This window comes from Aquarana catesbeiana, linkage group LG07 (assembly GCF_042186555.1).
Source record: "Aquarana catesbeiana isolate 2022-GZ linkage group LG07, ASM4218655v1, whole genome shotgun sequence".
Lineage (NCBI taxonomy): Eukaryota > Metazoa > Chordata > Amphibia > Anura > Ranidae > Aquarana > Aquarana catesbeiana.
In genome coordinates this window covers 334,165,118-334,187,033 of record NC_133330.1, presented here as the reverse complement: position 1 = coordinate 334,187,033, position 21,916 = coordinate 334,165,118, and the positions used below count along the sequence as shown (strand labels likewise).

General features: G+C 45.9%; 1 protein-coding gene across 7 annotated transcripts in view; it reads left to right on the top strand.

The window, feature by feature from the left end:
• USP24 (ubiquitin specific peptidase 24) overlaps positions 1-21,916 on the top strand; it is a 225,004-nt gene that overhangs the window by 161,695 nt on the left and 41,393 nt on the right. For 5 of the 7 annotated variants that reach the window (XM_073593889.1, XM_073593888.1, XM_073593886.1 and 2 more), the window contains exons 38-43: positions 4,226-4,287; positions 6,078-6,269; positions 6,382-6,499; positions 8,989-9,151; positions 10,236-10,355; positions 19,801-19,926. In XM_073593889.1, the coding sequence (XP_073449990.1) occupies positions 4,226-4,287; positions 6,078-6,269; positions 6,382-6,499; positions 8,989-9,151; positions 10,236-10,355; positions 19,801-19,926 (781 nt within the window). The remainder of the gene's footprint in view (positions 1-4,225; positions 4,288-6,077; positions 6,270-6,381; positions 6,500-8,988; positions 9,152-10,235; positions 10,356-19,800; positions 19,927-21,916) is intronic. The other 2 variants (XM_073593890.1, XM_073593887.1) reach the window with 1 other exon arrangement.

Below are 21,916 nucleotides of genomic sequence, written 5' to 3'. Positions count from 1 at the left end.
ATTACTATAGAAACACCACAAGTTGATGGTCAGGGAGAAGGCGATCAAAACATATAAAACTTAAAACCTAAAGACTAAAAAAGTCCAGACTGACGGGTACATCGGTTCACTCAGCCGGGTTGCTCTGCCGCAGTATATGTGTGGTGGGCAGTCCGGAAGTGGTTAAAGCAGGGTTAGGTTATAAAAAAAATATCCAAAGCTTTGAACATCTCACGGAGCTCATTCAATCCATCATCCGAAAATGGAAAGAGTATGGCACAACTGCAAACCTACCAAGACATGGCCGTCCACCTAAACTGACCGGCCGGGCAAGGAGAGCATTCATCAGAGAAGAGCCAAGAGGTCCATGGTAACTCTGGAGGAGCTGCAGAGATCCACAGCTCAGGTGGGAGAATCTGTCCACAGGACAACTATTAGTTGTGTTCTCCACAAATCTGCCCTTTATGGAAGAGTGACAAGAAGAAAGACATTGTTGAAATAAAGTCATAAGAAGTCCTGTTTGCAGTTTGCGAGAAGCCATGTGGGGGACACAGCAAACATGTGGAAGAAGGTGCTCTGGTCAGATGAGACGAAAAGTTTACTTGTTGTTCTAAAAGCAAAACGCTATGTGTGGCGGAAAACTAACACTGCACATCACCCTGAACACACCATCCCCACCGTGAAACATGGTGGTGGCAGCATCATGTTGTGGGAATGTTTTTCCTCAGCAGGGACAGGGAAGCCGGTCAGAGTTGATGGGAAGATGGATGGAGCCAAATACAGGACAATCTTCTAAGAAAACCTGTTAGAGTCTGCAAAAGACTTGAGACTGGGGTGGAGGTTCACCTTCCAGCAGGACAACAACCCTAAACATACAGCCAGAGCTACAATGGAATGGTTTAGATCAAAGCATATTCATGTGTTAGAATGGCCCAGTCAAAGTCCAGACCTAAATTCAATTGAGAATCAGTGGCAAGACTTGAACATTGCTGTTCACAGACGCTCTCCATCCAATCTGTCAGAGCTTGAGCTATTTTGCAAAGAAGAAGAATGGGCAAAAATGTCCCTCTCTAGATGTGCAAAGCTGGTAGAGACATCCCCAAAAAGACTTGCAGCTGTAATTGCAGAGAAAGGCGGTTCTACAAAGTATTGACTCCGGGGGGCGCCATACAAATGTACCCCCCACACTTTTCACATACCGTATATCAGGGGTCTTTAAACTATGGCCCTCCAGGTGTTCAGGAACTACAATTCCCATCATGCCTAGTCATGTCTGTGAATGTCAGAGTTTTACAATGCCTCATGGGATGTGTAGTTCTGCAACAGCTGGAGGGCCGTAGTTTGAGGATCCCTGCCGTATAGACCTGAATATAAGCCAAGGCACCTAATTTTACCACAAAAAACTTGGAAAACTTATTGACTCGAGTATAAGCCTGGGGTGAGAAATGCAGCAGCTACTGGGTAAACAATGCCCATCTGCAGCCTCACTGTGCCTCTGCAGCTGTACCTGTGATAACTAAAACAGCGGGTGTCTCCCGCTGTGTCATGCAGTCTGTTGTCCATTGAAACAAAGCTCCGCCTCCTCCTCGTCCGTGATAGACGGAACACTGATACAGTTTCCCAGCATGCTTCATACAAACTTTCCCAGCATGCTTCAGTCCAGTATTCTGTGCTTTCTAGACACTTGTCCCTTATGTTTCCCTGTACTAGGTGGTCAGCTGTAGCTGCATGTGTGCACGCTTCAAAGACATCCACCCAAAAGTCAGACTACATGGAGGGTCCACGATCCACAAGCATTCATGATAGTCCCATTTGCACACACAATATTGCAAGAGCTCTAGAAACCACATTAACTTCAGCTGCACTTTAAAGACAGTGTGACACTACAGGAAGTCCCCGAGTTACGAACACAATAGGGACTATAGGTTTGTTCGTAAGTCGAAGTTGTTCGTAAGTCGCAACACTGCATTAGTAAGTATAACTTCCGGTCGGAACACTGCGTTCGTAAGTGTAACTGCCGCCTGTGCATGGATGTGGGATGTTCCGGGCGCTTGTTATGTTATCTGGGGCATAGTACGGCAGTGTGGGATGTGTTTGGAAGTGCTCGAAAGGTATCCAGGACCAGCGTTAAGCACAAGTGGCTGGCATTTGAGGCCATTCGTAAGTAGGAGTCGTTCGTAACTCGGGGACTGCCTGTATTTATTTATCTAGCAAAATAAAAAAGGTGAAAGTTTATTTAATATAGTAGTACCAATATACTACTCACTGTGTCCATCTGCAGCCTCATGTACCTTGATCTCCAGAACACCGGCGCTGTGACATGCAGTCAGTCTAGTCGGCGGCCGTCCAGTATAACAAAGCCCCGCCTCCTCCTTGTCCATGACGGAACACTGATTCAGTTTCCCAGCAGTGAGTCAGTGTTCCGCCTATCACGGACCAGGAGGAGGCGGGGCTGTGTTACACTGGACGGCCGCCGACTAGACTGCGAGTCACAGCGCCGGGAGATCAGACGCATGAGGCGGCAGGGAGACTCGAGTAGGAGGGCTTTTTTTCTGCACAAAAAATGTGCTGAAAAACTCGGCTTATACTTAAGTATATACGGTATTTATTTGTGAAACATTTATCCAACCATTTATGCCAATCCCAATAAAATAAATGTATGTTTTTGGTTGTAACATGACAAAATGTGGAACGCAGGGGTATGAATGTTTTTCAAGGCATCGTACAGCACCGTTAGCCCCCCCCCCCCCCCCCCCTCAGCCATGATTCACCTAACTCGCTCGGAGAAGCACAGAAACCCTGTGATTACATCACTGCATTTAAAATACGGTTTGTCATGAAAACAGGAAGTGTGTTGGGGGGGGGGGGGGGTTGGAGGAAACAGGCAAAGGTATAATAAGGTAGAGCATAAACAGCATAATCTTCAGATTTTATCTCAGGTCAGTGTAGGTATTGCATATAGTAGCTGCCACCAAAAAAAATAATAATCTGAAGTGTCGATATTTTGCTCAATTGCTGTATTTGTACTCCTGACTCCAGTTGCATTTCAGCTGCAGTAATGTTGGCCTCTTTTATAAAAATGTTCTCTTTTTTGTTTGTACAAGTGCATGTTTTTTTTGTGCACACTGCTGATCCCGGGAACAAAAGTGATTGATTGGCAAAATGGGTGTTAGGAACAATAGCAGAGTCTGGTTTTCAGTACCGTATATACTCGAGTACAAGCCGACCCAAAAAACTGGGAAAACTTATTGACTCGAGTATAAGCCTAGGATGCAAAATGCAGCAGCTACTGTAAGTGGAAAAGAGGGTCAACAATGCCCATTTGCAGCCTCACTGTGCCCATTTGCAGCCATAGGTCCCCCAAACTTCAAACTCGGTAGTTAAGGGTTCCTAGATGCCCCCTAGCTGCAGCCAAAACTTGGGGTCTCTGGACCTAAAGGGTCCCGAAACGACATTGCTGCAGATGGACACAGTTGACTGAATTTACATATCTCGGAACCACTTGGTGCTAGGAACCCCAAATTTGGTATGCAAACCCAGTGGAACTAACACTACAACATATCCAAAGCTGGGGTTCCTAGCACTAAGTAGCCCTGAGATATGGGGCCCCAAATTCTGTTCCTGAAAATGTCAAGCACTTCAGCAGCAGAGAATGACATTTTCCGAACCGACTTTGGGGCCCCGTATCTCGGAGCCACTTGGTGCTAGGAACCCCAGATTTGGTGTGCAAACCCAGTGGAACTAGCACTACAATATATCCCCAACATATGGGATTCCTAGCACCAAGTGGTCCCGAGATACGGGGCCCCAAAGTCGGTTCGGAAAATGTAATTCTTTGCACCAGAAAAGTGCTTGACTCGAGTATAAGCCGAGGGGGGGACTTTCGGCACAAAAAAATGTGCTGAAAAACTTGGCTTATACTCGAGTATATACGGTACATTAGGGCAATCTTTGCATTCAGAGTCTCTGAGTTTTGCAATGCAGCACTGACAATGGGCTCTAGCTGCATTCAGAGCCACCAATGGACAGATAAGTATGAAATAAACACAATAGGTGGGTTGCTTTAGAATAATGAACTTTTCAAATGTATCTATTCCTAGTTTGTGTAGTAACAATTTAAGACCTGCTCCGCTTCTGGGTAAGCTTAGTACCCCAAGAATTACTATCTTTCCTGTAAATGAACATTGCTTTTATATCTCACAGCTTTATTAATTGTATCCTGTATATACCGTATTGTGTATTTCAGATTGTTGGCCCAGTGTACAGAATATTTTGATCTGAGATGTCAGCTACTAGATGACTTGACGAGTAAGTCAAATCTTTTATAAAGGCATAGCTGTCATTTTAATTAGCAAACGGGTAATTAAAAAAAGTAACATATATCAGTGTATATCGGTGTCAGTGTTTTTTTTTTTATTTTTTATTTTTACATTTTAACCTTTTAAATATTTATTACAATTCTTTATTTACTTGTTTATTTTTTATCAGCCCTGTTGTGGAGCTTTAGTGAGATATCAGGGGTCTAAACAGACCCCTGACACCTCGTCTTTGAGACAGAGAAAGGTACTGAGGACACAGATTCCCCAGTAATGTAGAAAAAATGATCCGCACTCCGGTTGTTGCTCTTAAAATGTCTTCATTTTATTGAATAGCCACAGTGAACAAACACAGATTAAGTCAGTTGATGAGTTTCAGCCTATAAGGCCTTAGTCATAATATGACTAAGGCCTTATAGGCTAAAACACATCAACTGACTTAATCTGCGTTAATTCACCGTGGCTATTCAATAAAATGAAGAAATTTTTAAGAGCAACAACCGGAGTGCGGATCATTTTTTCTACTTTACTCAGCCAGCGACTGTGGATCGAGCACCTGGGAGCTCTGCTATCTTTGTGGTGTATGGGTAGTAGCACTGACTTTTCTGTTTATACAGAGTCCCCAGTCCCTTTCTCTGCAGCCTCAGCTGCACTGAAGATAAATGAACAGCAGACAGAGGCTCCTCTCCATTCATAAACTGAAGCATCATAAACACAGTTTACAATGCTCAGTTATGAATGGACAGTCGGTGATCACTGACTCTGTGCATTCAGAAAAGGAAGGAGCCAGTAAATGACATATTTACCAGCTCCTTCCTCCACTCTCCATCCTGACAGATCCGGGACAAGGAGCAGCACAGAGGGGGGACTGGAGGAGCACGGAGGGGGAGCAGGGAGGGGGGACTGGAGGAGCACAGAGGGGGGACTGGAGGAGCACGGAGGGGGGACTGGAGGAGCACGGAGGGGGGGCTGGAGGAGCACGGAGGGGGGACTGGAGGAGCACAGAGGGGGGACTGGAGGAGCACGGAGGGGGGACTGGGGGAGCACGGAGGGGGAGCACAGAGGGGGACGGGAGGAGCACGGAGGGGGAGCACAGAGGGGGACGGGAGGAGCACGGAGGGGGAGCACAGAGGAGGACGGGAGGAGCACGGAGGGGGAGCACAGAGGGGGACGGGAGGAGCACGGAGGGGGAGCACAGAGGGGGACGGGAGGAGCACGGAGGGGGAGCACAGAGGGGGACGGGAGGAGCACAGAGGGGGACCGGAGGAGCATCAGTGCAGACTCGGGGAGCCGGAGGAGGACCTGGAGGAGGACACACGGGACAGTCGGTGCGATCAGTGCGGGCAGCTACAAGCATCGATCTCCCTGTATACCTTTTAATAAAGCAGCTGACAGCCACAGAGGGGAGAGGAGGAGAAGCGGCTGTCAGCTGCTTTATTAAAAGGTATATCGGTGCTTTTAACTGCCTGCACCGATCATCTGTGAGGCTGCCCGGCCCCCCTGCTACGCTGAGGAAGCAGGTATTGGGTCAAGTATCGGAGCATTTGTATGTGTGCAAATGCTTGGTATTGGCACTGATACTGATACTAGTATCGGTGCCACCCTAGTCAGAAGTGAATTACTGCATTTGAATGGACATTGCAAACATTCTATATTAGCTATACAGTCTATTATGTGTTTAGCACACTCCTTTTTCCTTACAGACTGTAATGTTGACCCAAGTGCAAACCAGTGGTCTCGCGTTTCCACCCTGATATGTTTTCCTGTATTGTCCCCACACAGCAACAGAGATGGAGCAGCAAAGCATTAGCCCGGCAACCATGCTGGAAGATGAGATCATGTGGTTGGATAATTTTGAGCCGAACCGCACATCGGAGTGTGAGACCAGCGAGGCGGACAACGTGTGGCTGGCCGGTCACCTCCGGCTTATAAAGACGCTGCTGTTTCTGTGCGGCGCAGAGAAGGAAATGCTCGGTGAGTGTGCACCCCCCTCTTGGCTTGTCTGTTAACCCTGGTAGTCCTCAGATATCACATAATCCCTTTCTGAATCATGTCCTGTCCATGTTACTGTGTTCTCATTGTACAGGACCCTCTCTGATTAAACAGCTCCTGGATGACTTCCTGTTCCGAGCCTCCAGGATCATCTTGAACAGTCATTCACCAGCTGGCAGCGCGGCGCTCAGCCAGCAGGACTTCCACCCAAAGTAAGATGGCAGAACCCAGCCAGGTCAATGATTCCTTCCAGTATGTACTGTGTGTGTCCTGCACAAAGCTCGCTACTGTTCTAGTCTTCATCTGCCAAGATTTTATCTGTGAAATCTTCCCTGAAAGCCCTCTTCCCCCACCTCTCCTCTATAGTATAGTGTATGTCAGGGGTCTCCAAACTGTGGCCCTTTGCTTGCCTTTATCGGGCGCTTTAAAGCGGGGGTCCACCCACACCGCCAAAAAAAAAAATATTAAAAGCCAGCAGCTACAAATACTGCAGCTGCTGACTTTTAATACATGGCCACTTACCTGTCCCAGGGTCCAGCGATGTCGGCAGGCGACGCCGAGAACCCGCTCGGTTCTCGGCAGCTGCCGCCGCCATCCTAGGTGGGGGAATCAGGAAGTGAAGCGTTGCGGCTTCACTTCCCGGTTCCCTACTGCGCAAGCACGAGTCGCGCTGCGCATCGTAAGTGGTCCCCGCTCTCTCCTGGGAGCTGTGTGTTTCCCAGCAGACAGCGCGGTCGGGACGGGAAGAGGCGTAGACTCCCATGGGAGTCTATGCCGGAAGTGGGTGCAAATACCTGTCTTAGACAGTTATCTGCACCCCCCTCCCCCCTGAAAGGTGCCAAATGTGACACTGGAGGGTTCCGAAAAGCGGAACTCCGCTTTAAGCACTATTCCTCCCACTGACATCAGACGGGGCACTATTCCTCCCTCTGAGGCCAACGATGGGGCACTATTCCTCCCTCTGAGGCCAACGATGAGGCACTATTCCTCCCACTGACGCCAACGACAGGGTACTGACGCCAATGACGGGGCACTATTCCTCTCACTGACGCCAACGATGGGACACTATTCCTCTCTGAGGCCAACGATGGGGCACTATTCCTCCCACTGAGGCCAACGATGGGGCACTATTCCTCCCACTGAGGCCAACGATGGGGCACTATTCCTCCCACTGAGGCCAACGATGGGGCACTATTCCTCCCACTGAGGCCAACGATGGGGCACTATTCCTCCCACTGAGGCCAACGATGGGGCACTATTCCTCCCACTGAGGCCAACGATGGGGCACTATTCCTCCCACTGAGGCCAACGATGGGGCACTATTCCTCCCACTGAGGCCAACGATGGGGCGCTATTCCTCCCACTGAGGCCAACGATGGGGCACTATTCCTCCCACTGAGGCCAACGATGGGGCGCTATTCCTCCCACTGAGGCCAACAATGGGGCGCTATTCCTCCCACTGAGGCCAACGATGGGGCGCTATTCCTCCCACTGAGGCCAACAATGGGGCGCTATTCCTCCCACTGAGGCCAACGATGGGGCGCTATTCCTCCCATTGACACCAACAATGGGGCGCTATTCCTCCCACTGACACCAACAATGGGGCGCTATTCCTCCCACTGACACCAACAATGGGGCGCTATTCCTCCCACTGACACCAACAATGGGGCACTATTCCTCCCACTGACACCAACAATGGGGCACTATTCCTCCGTCTGATATCAGAGATGGGGAACTAATTCTCCCACTGACACCAATGATGGGGCACCCTTTTGCCCATTGTCACCAATGATGGGGGACTATTCCTCCCACTGGTGTCTGTAATTAGTTCAGCTCTCCATCACAACACTTTGCACCTTCTGTCAGAGTCCTTTTTACAACGAAAGATAGGAAGCTGTTGCAAGGGCAGAATAATTTATATATAGAAAATATCTAATATATACAGGTAAATATAAATAGCTTAACTCAAATCAATAAAGTGCTAGTGCATAAATTATAAAAGTCCATAAAACACGAGTGAAAAACATGAAATGAGAAGCTCCCAAGATAATGGTTCATCCAATGGATAGAGGAGTGTCTCCAGAGTAGTCGGTGAGAAAGTATCCAAATGACCCCAGTGGGAGAAAGAGGTGTCATGGCACCCTAGTATGATAAAAATTGAGGCTTACCAAAAGCAATTGACCGCAATCAATTGGTCAGAATGAGCCTTAGTAAAGCCAATCAAGCCAAGGGGATCGTCTCAGCCAAAAGGACACCACCTCCAATCCACTAATCGTTATCACTCCAAAGTATGGAACAAAAAAGAGAAGCCGACCATAGTGAAGCCCGCATAAAAGTACTTGTTTATTTAAAAGTATAAACATTGCGCCAATACAGAGCTCTGTATACGTAGAGTCTGCCAGTTTCCAAAATGGCCGCGGTGGGGTAGCGCATGCGCAATGTCGTACTTCCTAGCTCCGGCCAACACGTTTCGTCATGTGGCATCATCAGGGGTCATGATGCCTACCACCACAGTTCATACGGAATTTATAGGGAACTAATGTAAATGATCAAAATGTCTTTTTGAGGCCTGCAAAATCCATCAAATGGACCAACCAGATACGAGGAGAAAAATGTAATTCAATTTTTTTTTTTTTTATCCTAAGAAGCTCTTATGTAAACTTCCGCCTTGCAGCTCCTACTGTCTAGTTATCCCTGTCAGTCTCCTCCTGTGTTCAAGGTGCAGTTCTGTAAGCAGTCGTCTGGCGGCATACGAGGTTCTGGTGATGCTGGCGGAAAGCTCAGTGGCCAATCTGCAGCTTATCACCAAGGAACTCCTATCGATGCACCATCAGCTGGATTCCGCGCTCACCAAGGAGTTTGATGTGAGTGATTAAATGTTGGATTTTTCCCAATCAGGGCTAAGTGATGGTGTCTGGAGGTAGGCCAGCGCTCTCTTGGTTTTTTGTATTTACCTCACAATGTTCCTTCAGCACCTCCCCACGTGGAGCTTAGACAAGGGGATGATGTTATGATAAAAAATTTGTTCGTTTTAGTTTCATTAATTTTTTTTTCTTTTTTCGGAATTCGAAAATTAAGATTTTTAAATTTTCGAATTTCCGGATTTTCACATTTCTGCATTTTCACATTTCCGGATTCCAAATTTCCGAATTCCAAAAATTCGAAAATCTGAAAAAAGAAAGAAAATCAGTAAAATTCGAAATAATAACTAACTATTAAATGTTGGAATTTCCTTTCAAATTTGGCTGTTAGTGAACGTAACGAATACAAATATTTGTCTGAAGTTACAAATTATCTGAAATAGCGAATGCTGCATCTAAACAAACGGAATGGAACAAATTAATAATAATTAATAATAATAAAAAGGTATTATTATTATTATTATTATTTATTATTATTAGATTGTTACATTCCATTCTTTTAGATGCGGGATAATTCGTAACGTCGGATAAATTCGTACTCGTTAGATTTTCAAATTTCCAAATTTTAGAACTTTCGAATTTCCGTAATTCCGAACTTTCGAATTTCTGAATTCGAATTTTCGAACTTTTCCATTTTCAGAACATTTCCATTTTCTTTCGCATTTCCAATTTCGAACTTCCAGAATTAACTAATTTGTCAAAATTTGTTAAATAAATTCGGAACTAAACGAATTGCACATGTCTAGTTATGAGTTCTTCACATGACAGTGTTTAGGGCATCGTGATTGCTCAAGCCCCAGCATTGTCACATCGGGGAGGTCATCTGCTCACTTCTACCGGCAGTGTGGGAAGATGACCTGGGCATATGGCTCGGTATATATTATATATATATATATAACAACTTGGAGGAGTTGTGGGCTATCTGCAGACTGTCACTTTGGCCTGATTGGACAAACTGGGTGTCTATTTTAATTTTTAAGGGAATTTAATTATGTGTTTGTAACATTGTATCATTATATTTTTGCAGTATCTACCACCTGTAGACAGCAGGTCCAATTCGGGTTTTGTCGGACTGAAGAATGGAGGAGCGACCTGTTACATGAATGCCGTCTTTCAGCAGCTGTACATGCAGCCTGGCCTCCCTGAGGTCCGGTAATCATTTAAGATTCACGTTGGGGGAGGGGGGGGAGGGGTTGGTACTTTGCTCATGTTCAGCAGAGTGAATTAAAGGATGATAATAAAGGAATAGCACTTACCCAGAGGCTAAAGTGCCTCCATCCCAAAAATACTTATGAAAAAGTGTAAAAGAAAATTGCCCCCTTTGGATTTTAAGGAGGTCACAACACAAGTGAACAATGTACTGTATAAAACAAATAGTTGACTACAAAAATACAATTTTGAACCACTTCAGCCCCGGAAGGTTTTACCAACTTCCTGACCAGGCCATTTTTTTTCGATACGGCACTGCGTCAATATAACTGACAATTGCGCAGTCGTGCGACGTTGTACCCAAATAAAATTGACGTCCTTTTTTTCCCACAAATAGAGCTTTCTTTTGGTGGTATTTGATCGCCTCTGCAGCATTTATTTTTTGCACTATAAACAAAAAAAAAAAGACCAATTATGCAAAAAAAAAAAAAAAAATATTCCTTTTCTGCTATAAAACATTTCCAATAAAAAAAAAAATTCTAATTCAAATTTCTTCATCAGTTTAGACCAATATGTATTCTGCTACATATTTTTGGTAAAAAAAAAATCCCAATAAGTGTATATTGATTGCTTTGCGCAAAAGTTATGGCTTCTACAAACTATGAGTTAGATTTATGGCATTTTTATTTTACTAGTGATGGCGGCGATCAGTGATTTTTAGTGGGACTGCAACATTGTGGCGGACAAATCTGACCCTAAATGACACTTTTTGGGGACCAGTGACACCAATACAATAATCAGTGCTAAAAAAAAATAAATGCACTGATCCCTGTATAAATGGCACTGGCAGGGAAGGGGTTGACACTAGGGGGGCGATCAAGGGGTTAAGTGTGTCCCTAGGGAGGTGCTTTCTAACTGGGGGGGGGGGGGGAGCGTTACACTGGAGGAAAACAGAAATAGAGTTTCAGCTCAGCTGAAACAGAAGATCTCTCTTTTCCTCACTGACAGATCAGCGGTGTGTCTTGTTTACATAGGCACACCGCTGCTCTGTGTCTCCTGTGAACGATCGGCTCCCACTGTGTCCAATCACAGTTGAAGCAGCGCTGCGGCCGTGTGCGCACCCCCTTTGCCGCATGCACAAAATCACGTACAGGTACGTGATTTTGCGCAGCGGGGCCGTCCTGCTGAAGTATATGTACGTGGGTCGGTCCGGAAGTGAGTAAAAACAAGGCAATGCAGCAGAAACCTGTTCGTAAAACAATTCCTTGAGCACATTTACCTCAAGACAATTCCTTAAGATACATAAATACTTTTTGCTTTATGCAGAATATACAAAATAGTAGTAGGTCAATAAAGAAGAAACCTCATAATCTCAACACGTTTCGTGAAACAAAGTTCACTTCATCAGGAGTTTTGATCTTACCAGCAGAGGGTGTCTGTACTTCCAAAGTAATGGTAATTACTCTCAAATAATAAGATGTCGATATTCACATCAAACTCCTGATGAAGTGAACTTTCACAAAACTCTTTGTGCGTATGCTGTTCCTTCTTTAACCTCTTGCCGACCGCCCCACGTACATATCCTGTGTGCAGAATCATGTACAGGTACGTGATTCTGCACTTCCGGGTCTGCGGCGACCCCTCTCCCGCTGTGATTGGACACAGCGGCAGCCAATCATCAGATCCAGCAGACCTGATGTCCGCCGGGAACCGTTGATCGTTCCTGACAAAGGCAGAAGGGCAGTCTGCCTATGTAAACAAGGCAGATCCTTGTTGCCTTAGTGGGGGAAGACAAAGATTCTTGTGTTTCTGCTAAGCAAGAACACAGATCTCTGTCTTCCCACAGTTAAAGCACCTCCCCCACAGTTAGCAAGCCCCCCACTATGGACACATTTAAGCCATTGGTCGCCCCTGATGTTAACCCCTTCCCTGCCAGTGTCATTAGTACAGTGACAGTACGTTTTCTAAACGGAGCCCACCGTGAGAGGTGAAGATTGGGTCTGTGTAAACTGAACCCTGCGGCTGGATAAGGTAAGAGGAGATTCCACAGAATTTTTTAATTCTAGTAGGTTTTCTCCTTTAAGGTAAATGCATGCTATGCCTATTGTGACCACCAGGGGCTGCCAAGAGCACAAACGTTCACATGCTGGATTGTCTGTTTCAGTGTTCATCGCTGCACAGCGTCTCCAGGCCTCAAGGTAAGATGGATGGGGGGATTTCTCAGATGTGATGTTCCCCCCAGGCTAGAGGGAGGCCACAGGGGTGTAGAAAGCAGTTATACCGCTCGGGCACCGCCGCCTCCGCCGCTATTGCCGTTTTTAGGCTTTCACTACCAGCCTCTCTCCCTCCTCCCCCTCCCCCAGCCTTCCTCCATGCTATTTCCGGAGGGTCGGGAAGCGCTCGTTTTTTTCTAAATTCGAGGGGGGGGGGGGGGGGCGGACGTCAGCACAGGTGCTTAGACTCCCACTCAGGCCAGCTGCAGGCTATTAAAGCACTCTGTACAGGTGCACACAACCTTTGGAGGGACACAGAGCTGATGGTCGCATGTTAGGTGGGACACAGGCATTCTCCTAGGCAGCATTTACTAAGATAACACCAGACTGAGCAGTGGGTAGCAGGGCTTTTAGCTGGACTACATCGCTCAGCAGTCAGTGTTCATTTTGTGATACCTCCACCTTGTTGCTTTGCACTATGGGTAGAAGAGGTTCAAACACCCTCAGAACCAGAGACACTAAGGGATCTCGTTCAGGTTCTGAGGACCCCCTGTCTGCAGCATCCTCCCCCCCTGAAGGGCCAGGGACGGCTAGCCAGGGAGAGCCGTTGGGGTCAGGGGCTACACCTGCCTCCGGCACTTCAGCCCCTGTATACATTACACAGGAGGTTTTTTCCTCAGCCATTAATGGTTTAGAGGAAAGATTAATGGCCGTGATTACAGCTTCACTCAGTGGAAGAAAACGCACTAGGCCTTCCTCTGTTTCCCAAGACCCTCAGACAGAGGAGCTCAGGGATAAGGGAGAGGAATCCCTTTCAGAGGATCGGGATGGGACGGATGATTCCTCTTCGGAGGAATCAGGTGGAGAGGGACCCTCTGCGACTTCCCAGGAGGAGAAAGTCTTAGTGCAGATCCTTTCTGGATTGGTCCGCTCCACATTTAAGTTGCCCATACCTGAATCAGTTAAAGAACCCTCTTCTGCTTTGGGGTCACTGAAACCTTCCCAAGCAGCACATGCTTTTCCTGTTCATAATTTACTTGAAAAGCTCCTTTATTCTGAGTGGGATCACCCAGACAAACGTTTTTTTCCACCGAGAAAGTTTTCAACACTTTATCCGATGGAAGAAAAGTTTGTTAAAATGTGGGGAACACCGGCCATTGATGCCGCCATTTCCTCCGTAAATAATAATCTGACTTGTCCTGTAGACAATGCTCAGATGCTCAGGGATCCTGTAGATAAAAAGATGGAATCCCTATCGAAGGATGTTTTCTCCTTAGCAGGTTCTGTGGCTAACCTGCAGTAGCAGCGATTGGAGTCTGTCAATACTTAAGAGACCATGTTAAACAGGTCATCAAAGTATTACCTGAACAGCAGGCCCAGGGGTTTGCTAACCTTCCAGCGGCCTTATGTTATGTTGTTGACGCCATCAGAGATTCTATCGTGCAAACCTCTCGTCTTTCACTGGGGTTGGTGCATATACGTAGAATCCTATGGTTGAAAAATTGGTAAGCCGAAGCACCATGTAAGAAGCTGCTGGCTGGGATTCCATTTCGTGGTGCAAGGTTGTTTGGAGATGACTTGGATGACTATATCAAGAAAATCTCTGGTGGGAAAAGTACTTTCTTACCTGTTAAGAAGAAGAGTAAGCGTCCCTCCTTCAAAAGGACTCTTTCCCCAGCGCCAGGGGCTTCAGCCTCCAGGCAGTCTCGACGGCCTCTTCCGTCTGGGTTCAGAAGCAAGAGTCAACCCCAGGGACAAAAGAAATCCTGGGGGAAGAAGCCTACTAGGCAAAACACTAAGACCTCTGCATGAGGGGGCGCCCCCGCTCGATCGAGTGGGGGGAAGACTGCGACAGTTCTCAGAGCTCTGGCAGGAGGACTTCCAGGACAGATGGGTAATCTCAACGGTAACCTTAGGGTACAAGCTGGAGTTTCAGGAATTTCCCTCTCCTCGGTTCCTCAGATCAGGTGTTCCCAGAGACCCAGAGAAGAAGCAGTCGCTCCTTCTAGCGTTAGAGTGACTTTTTTCGCAGGAGGTCATTATGATGGTTCCCGCAAAAGACCAGGGATTGGGCTTCTATTCCAACCTTTTTACGGTCCAAAAACCAAATGGGGATGTCAGACCCATTCCGGATTTAAGGGATCTGAACCGATTCCTAAGGATTCAGTCCTTCCGCATGGAATCAATCCGGACAGTAGTCTCTACCCTGCAGGGAGGAGAATTTCTGGCATCGATAGACATCAGAGATGCATATCTGCATGTGCCCATTTTTCCTGCTCATTAGAAGTTTCTGCGCTTCGAGGTAGGAGGGCGCCATTTCCAGTTTGTGGCTGTGCCTTTTGCGATAGCCACTGCACCTTGGGTGTTCACAAAGGTCTTGGCCCCTCCTCTGGCCAGACTAAGGGCTCAGGGTATAGCTGTCATAGCATACCTAGACGACCTGCTTTTGATAGACTGGTCGGTAGCCTCCTTGAACGGGAACTTGAGATCCACGGTCAAGTATCTGGAACACCTAGGTTGGATCCTCAACCTAGAAAAATCTTTCCTAAAACCATTAAGAAGACTGGAGTATTTGGGTCTGATCATAGATACAAGCCAGGAGAAAGTATTTCTACCTCAGGCAAAGATCACGGCTTTAAGGGAGCTGATTCTGGCAGTCAGGACCAAGAAGAGTCCTTCTGTCCGCCTTTGTATGAGGCTGCTAGGGAAGATGGTGTCTTCATTCGAAGCAGTTCCTTATGCTCAGTTTCATTCAAGAATGCTGCAACACAGTATTCTGTCGACCTGGAACAAGAAGGTTCAGGCATTAGACTTTCCGATGCACCTGTCTCATGCGGTGCGTCAGAGCCTCAATTGGTGGCTCATTCCCTAAAACCTGCAGAAGGGGAAATCCTTTCTAACAATTACCTGGACGGTGGTAACAACAGATGCCAGTCTGTCAGGTTGGGGAGCAGTTCTAGAACAGTCTGCGGTTCAGGGGATATGGTCCAAGACAGAGAGGACCTTACCCATTAACATTCTGGAGATCCGGGCGGTATATCTAGCCCTAAAAGCCTAGACTCTCAGGTTACAGGTTTGCCCGGTCAGGATCCAGTCCGACAATGCCACAGCAGTGGCTTATGTCAATCATCAGGGAGGCACCCGGAGCCGAGCTTCTCAAAAGGAGGTGAACCAGATCTTAGTCTGGGCAGAGATGCATGTGCCATGCATATCGGCATTTTTTTTTTTTCAGGGATAGAGAACTGGCAGGCGGGCTATCTAAGTCACCAGCAGCTACTCCCAGGGGAATGGTCTCTACACCCCGACGTCTTTTGGGCCATATGCCAAAAATGGGGGGTCCCAGATGTAGATCTCTTTGCATCCCGATTCAACAAAAAGTTAGACAGATTTGTGGCAAGGACGAGGGATCCTCTTGCATGCGGGACGGATGCGTTGGTGATTCCGTGGCATCAGTTCTCACTGATTTACGCATTCCCGCCTATTCTGCAACTGCCACGACTCCTTCGCAGGATCAGGCAGGAAAGGAAGTCGGTACTTCTGGTGGCCCCGCTTGGCCCAGAAGGACTTGGTATGCAGAAATAGTAAGGATGACGGTGGGTTCCCCGTGGACCCTACCAGTACGCCCAGACCTGTTATCTCAAGATCCAGTGTTCCATCCTGCCTTACAAACGCTAAATTTGATGGTTTGGCTATTGAGACCCACGTTCTGAAGGGTTGTGGGCTCTCAGGTCCATACATTCACCAGATTTTATCAGGTGGATGTGAGAAGGCTTGAGGATATCGCCTTTGGGCGTAGTGTGCTGCAGGCAGCGGTACAGGGTCCTCAGGTCTGATTGCACCCTACTTGGTCGTGGTTCCCCCCCCTCAGGTAGCATTGCTCTGGGACATCCCATCAGTAATTACTGTGGCTCTGTGTCCCGTGATGTTCGAGAAAGAAAATAGGATTTTTTAAAACAGCTTACCTGTAAAATCCTTTTCTTTCGAAGGACATCACGGGACACAGAGGTCCCACCCCTCTTCTAACACACTATATTGCTTGGCTACAAAACTGAGGTATCCCTGCAAGGGGAGGAATTATATAGAGGGTTGAACTTTCTGATAGGGTGTGCCAGTGTCCAATCACCTAGTGATACCCTATATAACCCATCAGTAATTACTGTGGCTCTGTTTCCCGTGATGTTCGAGAAAGAAATCTATATTTTTTACTTTCTGCTATAAAACATATCCAATAAAAAATAAATAAATAAATAAAATTTCTTCATCAGTTTAAGCCAATATGTATTCTGTTACATGTTAAAAAGAGGGTGTCTGTACTTCGAAAGAAAAGGATTTTACAGGTAAGCTGTTTTAAAAAATCCTTTTTTTTTTTTTTTTTTTTTTTTTAAATTGTCGGTCTTTTTTTGTTTATAGCGCAAAAAAAAAAAAAAAAAACACAGAGGTGATCAAATACCACCAAAAGAAAGCTTTATTTGTAGGAAAAAAAGGACGTCCATTTTATTTGAGTACAACGTCGAACGACTTACAGCTTGTTACCGCAATTAGCAGCGTTTTTGGGCGTTTTTTGTTTTTACAGCGCTACAGCCTCTGCTCCTGGAAGCACAGGCTGTTTTTTTTTTCTACTGCCGCTAAACGCTTATGCCTCCAAACGCCTCTGACCGTTTGTGTGCATGGATACGTAGGCTGACACGGAGGGGCGTTTAACGGCAGTTAACCACTTCCGGACCGCCGCACGCCGATGTACGTCCAAACTTTGAAGGGGGATATCGTTGTTATGGCAGCAGCTAGCTGCCATAACCCCGGTATCCCCGTTTTCATGCGGCGGTCCGCGTTCTGATAAAAATGGTCCCTGCGGCGGATTCGCCACAAAATCACTTTTATCGGTGGCGGGAGAGGGCCCCCCCTCCCGCCGCGATCCGGTGCCCTCCGCCGCTTACCGGAGCCGTCGGTAGCGGCGGAGGTGATCGCGTCCGTCTTCCTCCTGTGCCTGGAGACGAGTGAGGCTAAGATGGCGCCCCACTCGTCTCCATGACACTGCTGGGCGGAAGTGACGTTTTGACGCCTCTTAAAGGCATATTTTTTTCAATGTCATTTTTTTATATTACTTTTTTTTATTATTATTATTATTGCATTTTAGTGTAAATATGAGATGTGAGGTCTTTTTGACCCCCAGATCTCATATTTAAGAGGTCCTGTCATGCTTTTTTCTATTACAAGGGATGTTTACATTCCTTGTAATAGGAATAAAAGTGACACATTTTTTTTTTTTTAAATGGTGTAAAAATAAATAAAATGTAAAGTAAATAATAAAAATTAAAAAAAAAATTTTTTAAAGCCCCCCGTCCCGACGAGCTTGCGCGCAGAGGCGAACGCATACGCAAGTAGCGCCCGCATATGAAAACGGTGGTCAAACCACACATGTGAGGTATCGCCGCGACCGGTAGAGTGAGAGCAATAATTCTAGCCCTAGACCTCCTCTGTAACGCAAAACATGCAACCTGTAGAATTTTTTAAACGTCGCGTATGGAGATTTTTGAGGATAAAAGTTTGATGCCATTCCACGAGCGGGGCGCAACATGTTGGGTATCAATTTACTTGGAGTAACATTATATTTCACAATATAAAAAAAAATTGGGCTAACTTTACTGTTGTTTTATTTTTTTTATTCAAAAAAGTGATTTTTTTTTCCCAAAAAAGTGCGCTTATAATACGGTGCAAAAAAAATTAAAAAGGATTGCAACGACCGCCATTTTATTCTCTACGGTGTTAGAAAAAAAACCCATATATAATGTTTGGGAATTCTAAGTAATTTTCCAGCAAAAAAACCTGTTTTAAACATGTAAACACCTAAAATCCAAAACAAGGCTGGTCCTTAAGTGGTTAAAAACAAAACGTCAGATGCCCCTAAAAGCAGCTGTAACAACGTCATGTGTGCATGAGGCAAAAGCAAAACTTTTTTTTTTATTTTTAGTTTTGGATGGAGTGCAGAGGGATTAGAACACTTTTTTTTTTTTTTTTTTTTGCTGTCTGTGCCCCCGTTAAGATCCACACCTCCTATTTGTCCTGTTTACCATTATCAGTGAAAGTAAAAGAAAATCCCAAATGCTGAGTTGCCTATAGTTCTACTTTAAGGAACGGTCTTGAGGTATAGGATCAAGGAATTGTCTTCATGAACAAGTTTCAGGTGCATTTCCTTGTTTTTACTCTTTTTAAGGTTGTATATTTGTAATAAACTATTTCTTTTATACTGTATATTGTTCACTTGTGTTGTGACCTCCTAAAAGTCCCAGGGGGAATTTTCTTTGATACTTTTTTGCACGAATTGAGGGACATAATACTGAAGAACAGCCGTGTTTGGCTATGCTGTTCACTGCTGTTGGCCTTTTAAAGAGTAGTTAATACTTTGAGATCAGGCAGATCCTTCAACTCCTGCCTACCAGCCTTCACCATTAAAGATCCCATTCCATACAGATTATTGACCTTTACAAGTGACTTGTTACTTGCTCTTCGTTTTCTTTTTTTTTTTATCTTCTCATAGTCGTGTCCTGTGTTGTTCTTGTTTACTGGGGGACAAAGTATGACCTTTAACCACCTCAATACCGGGCACTTACAACCCCCTTCCTGATTTCTGGCACTTGTGAGCACAGATTGCTGGCACTGGTGGGCACTTGTAATCAGGGTCAGTGCCCTGATTACATTCCTAGCTGTCCCCTGTGAGGAGATGCCGCTGATCGGCTCTCCTCTCCTCACACTCTGTCAGTGTGAGGCGAGGAGCGCTGATTACCGGCATCTCCGTGTTTACATGTGACCGGCTGTGATTGGACACAGCCAATCACATGGTTAAAGGGCCACGGCTCTTTACACAGATCGGGGTCGCGCCGTGTCCTAGCAACACCGACACGCTGCGCGCCCCCGGGGTGCGTGTGAAAGTGGTCGTTCTGGGAGACCATCATATGACGATCACCCAGAACGAGAGCCACACCGCCCAGCCGTCATTTGATGGTGGGCGGGCGGCAAGTGGTTAAGCTGGATACCCTCTATATAGGATAGAGGACACTTTGCTACTCGACTGTTATCTATATGCCCCCCTACACTACACACTGACTTCACTGGTGCTTCACAACAATGGTTTCAAATCCATTATAGTGACCGTGTCCTTTTTTTCTTTGATAATATTTACAGACAATTGTTTAGTCTGTGCTTTGAGCTCATAGGATTTATTGTGTCATTCAGACTTTGCTGTCTATGGAAGATGAAACCGATAATCCAGATGAGAGCGTCTTCTATCAAATCCAGTCTCTGTTTGGCCACCTAATGGAGAGCAAGCTGCAGTACTATGTGCCTGAGAACTTCTGGAAGGTATGAGGTTTACACAGAGCATGAGGTATTCATAGGGGTTTACACAGAGCATGAGGTATCCATAGGGCTTTACACAGAGCTTGAGTTATCCATAGGGGTTTACACAGAGCATGAGTTATCCATAGGAGTTTACAAAGAGCATGAGGTCTCCATAGGAGTTTACACAGAGCATGAGGTGTCCATAGGGGTTTACACAGAGGAAGAGGTCTCCATAGGGGTTTACATAGAGGAAGAGGTCTCCATAGGGGTTTACATAGAGGAAGAGGTCTCCATAGGGGTTTACATAGAGGAAGAGGTCTCCATAGGGGTTTACATAGAGGAAGAGGTCTCCATAAGGGTTTACACAGAGCATGAGGTGTCCATAGGGGTTTACACAGAGCATGAGGTATCCATAGGAGTTTACACAGAGCATGAGGTATCCATAGGAATTTACACAGAGCATGAGGTCTCCATAGGGGTTTACACAGAGCATGAGGTGTAAAATAAAGTATGCAATCAGCGCAAAAATCTACCACACATATGCAAGCTTAACACTAAAAGACTTTCACAAAAATCCGTAGCAAATGATAAAAACAGGAAGTGCAGCGCAAAAAAAAAAGTAAACAGTCCAATAAGCTGGTGAACAACAAATCCCAGAAAGATGAAAAGCTGACTCCACCGGTGAAGATCAGCAATATCCAATGAATGGTGACAGACCCTCCACCTTCAATGTAGGTTCTACGCTCACCTCCGAGCATGGACCCCTGAACTAACAGCTAGTCATGCATGCAGGTCCCACACAAAAGATAGGCAGCAAAAGAGGCCAGTTAAACTGCTCAAGATCGATAACATCAGAAGGAGCACCAAACCATGTACAGATAAAAATAAGGGGAGATCTAAGTGCTCCCTGTGCAACAGGTTACATTTTTCTTAAGGTCCAATACGGACTACTCACATGGAAATGGAAATACAAGCGTGTAGCACACAACAGTGTGCTGAATGTTCCAAGGATGGTAGCGGGTGACGTCGTGGCTCCCCCACCCCCCCCCCCCCCCCCCCCCCCCCCGTACGCGTTACGTTCCTCAGAACTTCCTCAGCAGGGCGGGGCCACAGCGTCACCCAACAGCTTATTTAAGACCCTCCATTGTCATGCCAACGGACGACACATACGAGCGGAGATTAACGCGGCTCACAATTATACATGGACAAGCGGCCAGTCAGTGCTCCAGGCATCAAAACAAGTTCCCATAAACAGTCATATGTATAAGTGTATATAACAAAATGTTATAATGAACAAGAGCTATCAAAAAGTACAGTAGTTTAAAAAACTCAAAGAAAGGTTATCATGCTGCCCCCTAATGGGTGATCAGCATATCTAACGTAACTATTGTGAATATTATATATTAAAAAACCTCACCCGATGCCATCCTTCAACAAAAAACATAAAAAAATCATTAACGTCATTAAATAAAATCATTTATCGGAGATAAAATAAGTCAAAATCAACATTTAACCCTTCGGGCGTTAAAATTTAATTTTAGCCTCAACCATCCACTACGATTCTCTTTGGCTAATGTGGCGAGTATAATTACCGCCCCTCCAGTGTCTGTCGACCCTCTCGATACCCCAAAATTTCAGGCATCTAGGATCCCTATCATGGCATTGTCTAAAGTGTTTAGAGACGCTGTGGGTTCTAAGACCGTTTTGATATTATAAGGGGTCTAGAAGTTCGGCCTGTATGTGTGTGTGTGTGTGTGTATATATATATATATATATATGAGTCCACAGCTGCACTCCACCATATAGACCACTCCCCGAGTGCTACACGTAATAAGATTCTCAATTTGGTAAGGCTTTTTAGTAGAAAAAGAAGCAAGCTCCTTACGTTTCTTCTCATTAAATCTGCACTGTTTGCATGCCAGACATCGTCCACAAGTATAAAAGCCCGAAAGGAAAGAGAAAATATTTTCCTCGAAAATAGGGGGGTCAATAACCCCCGGGGCAATGACAT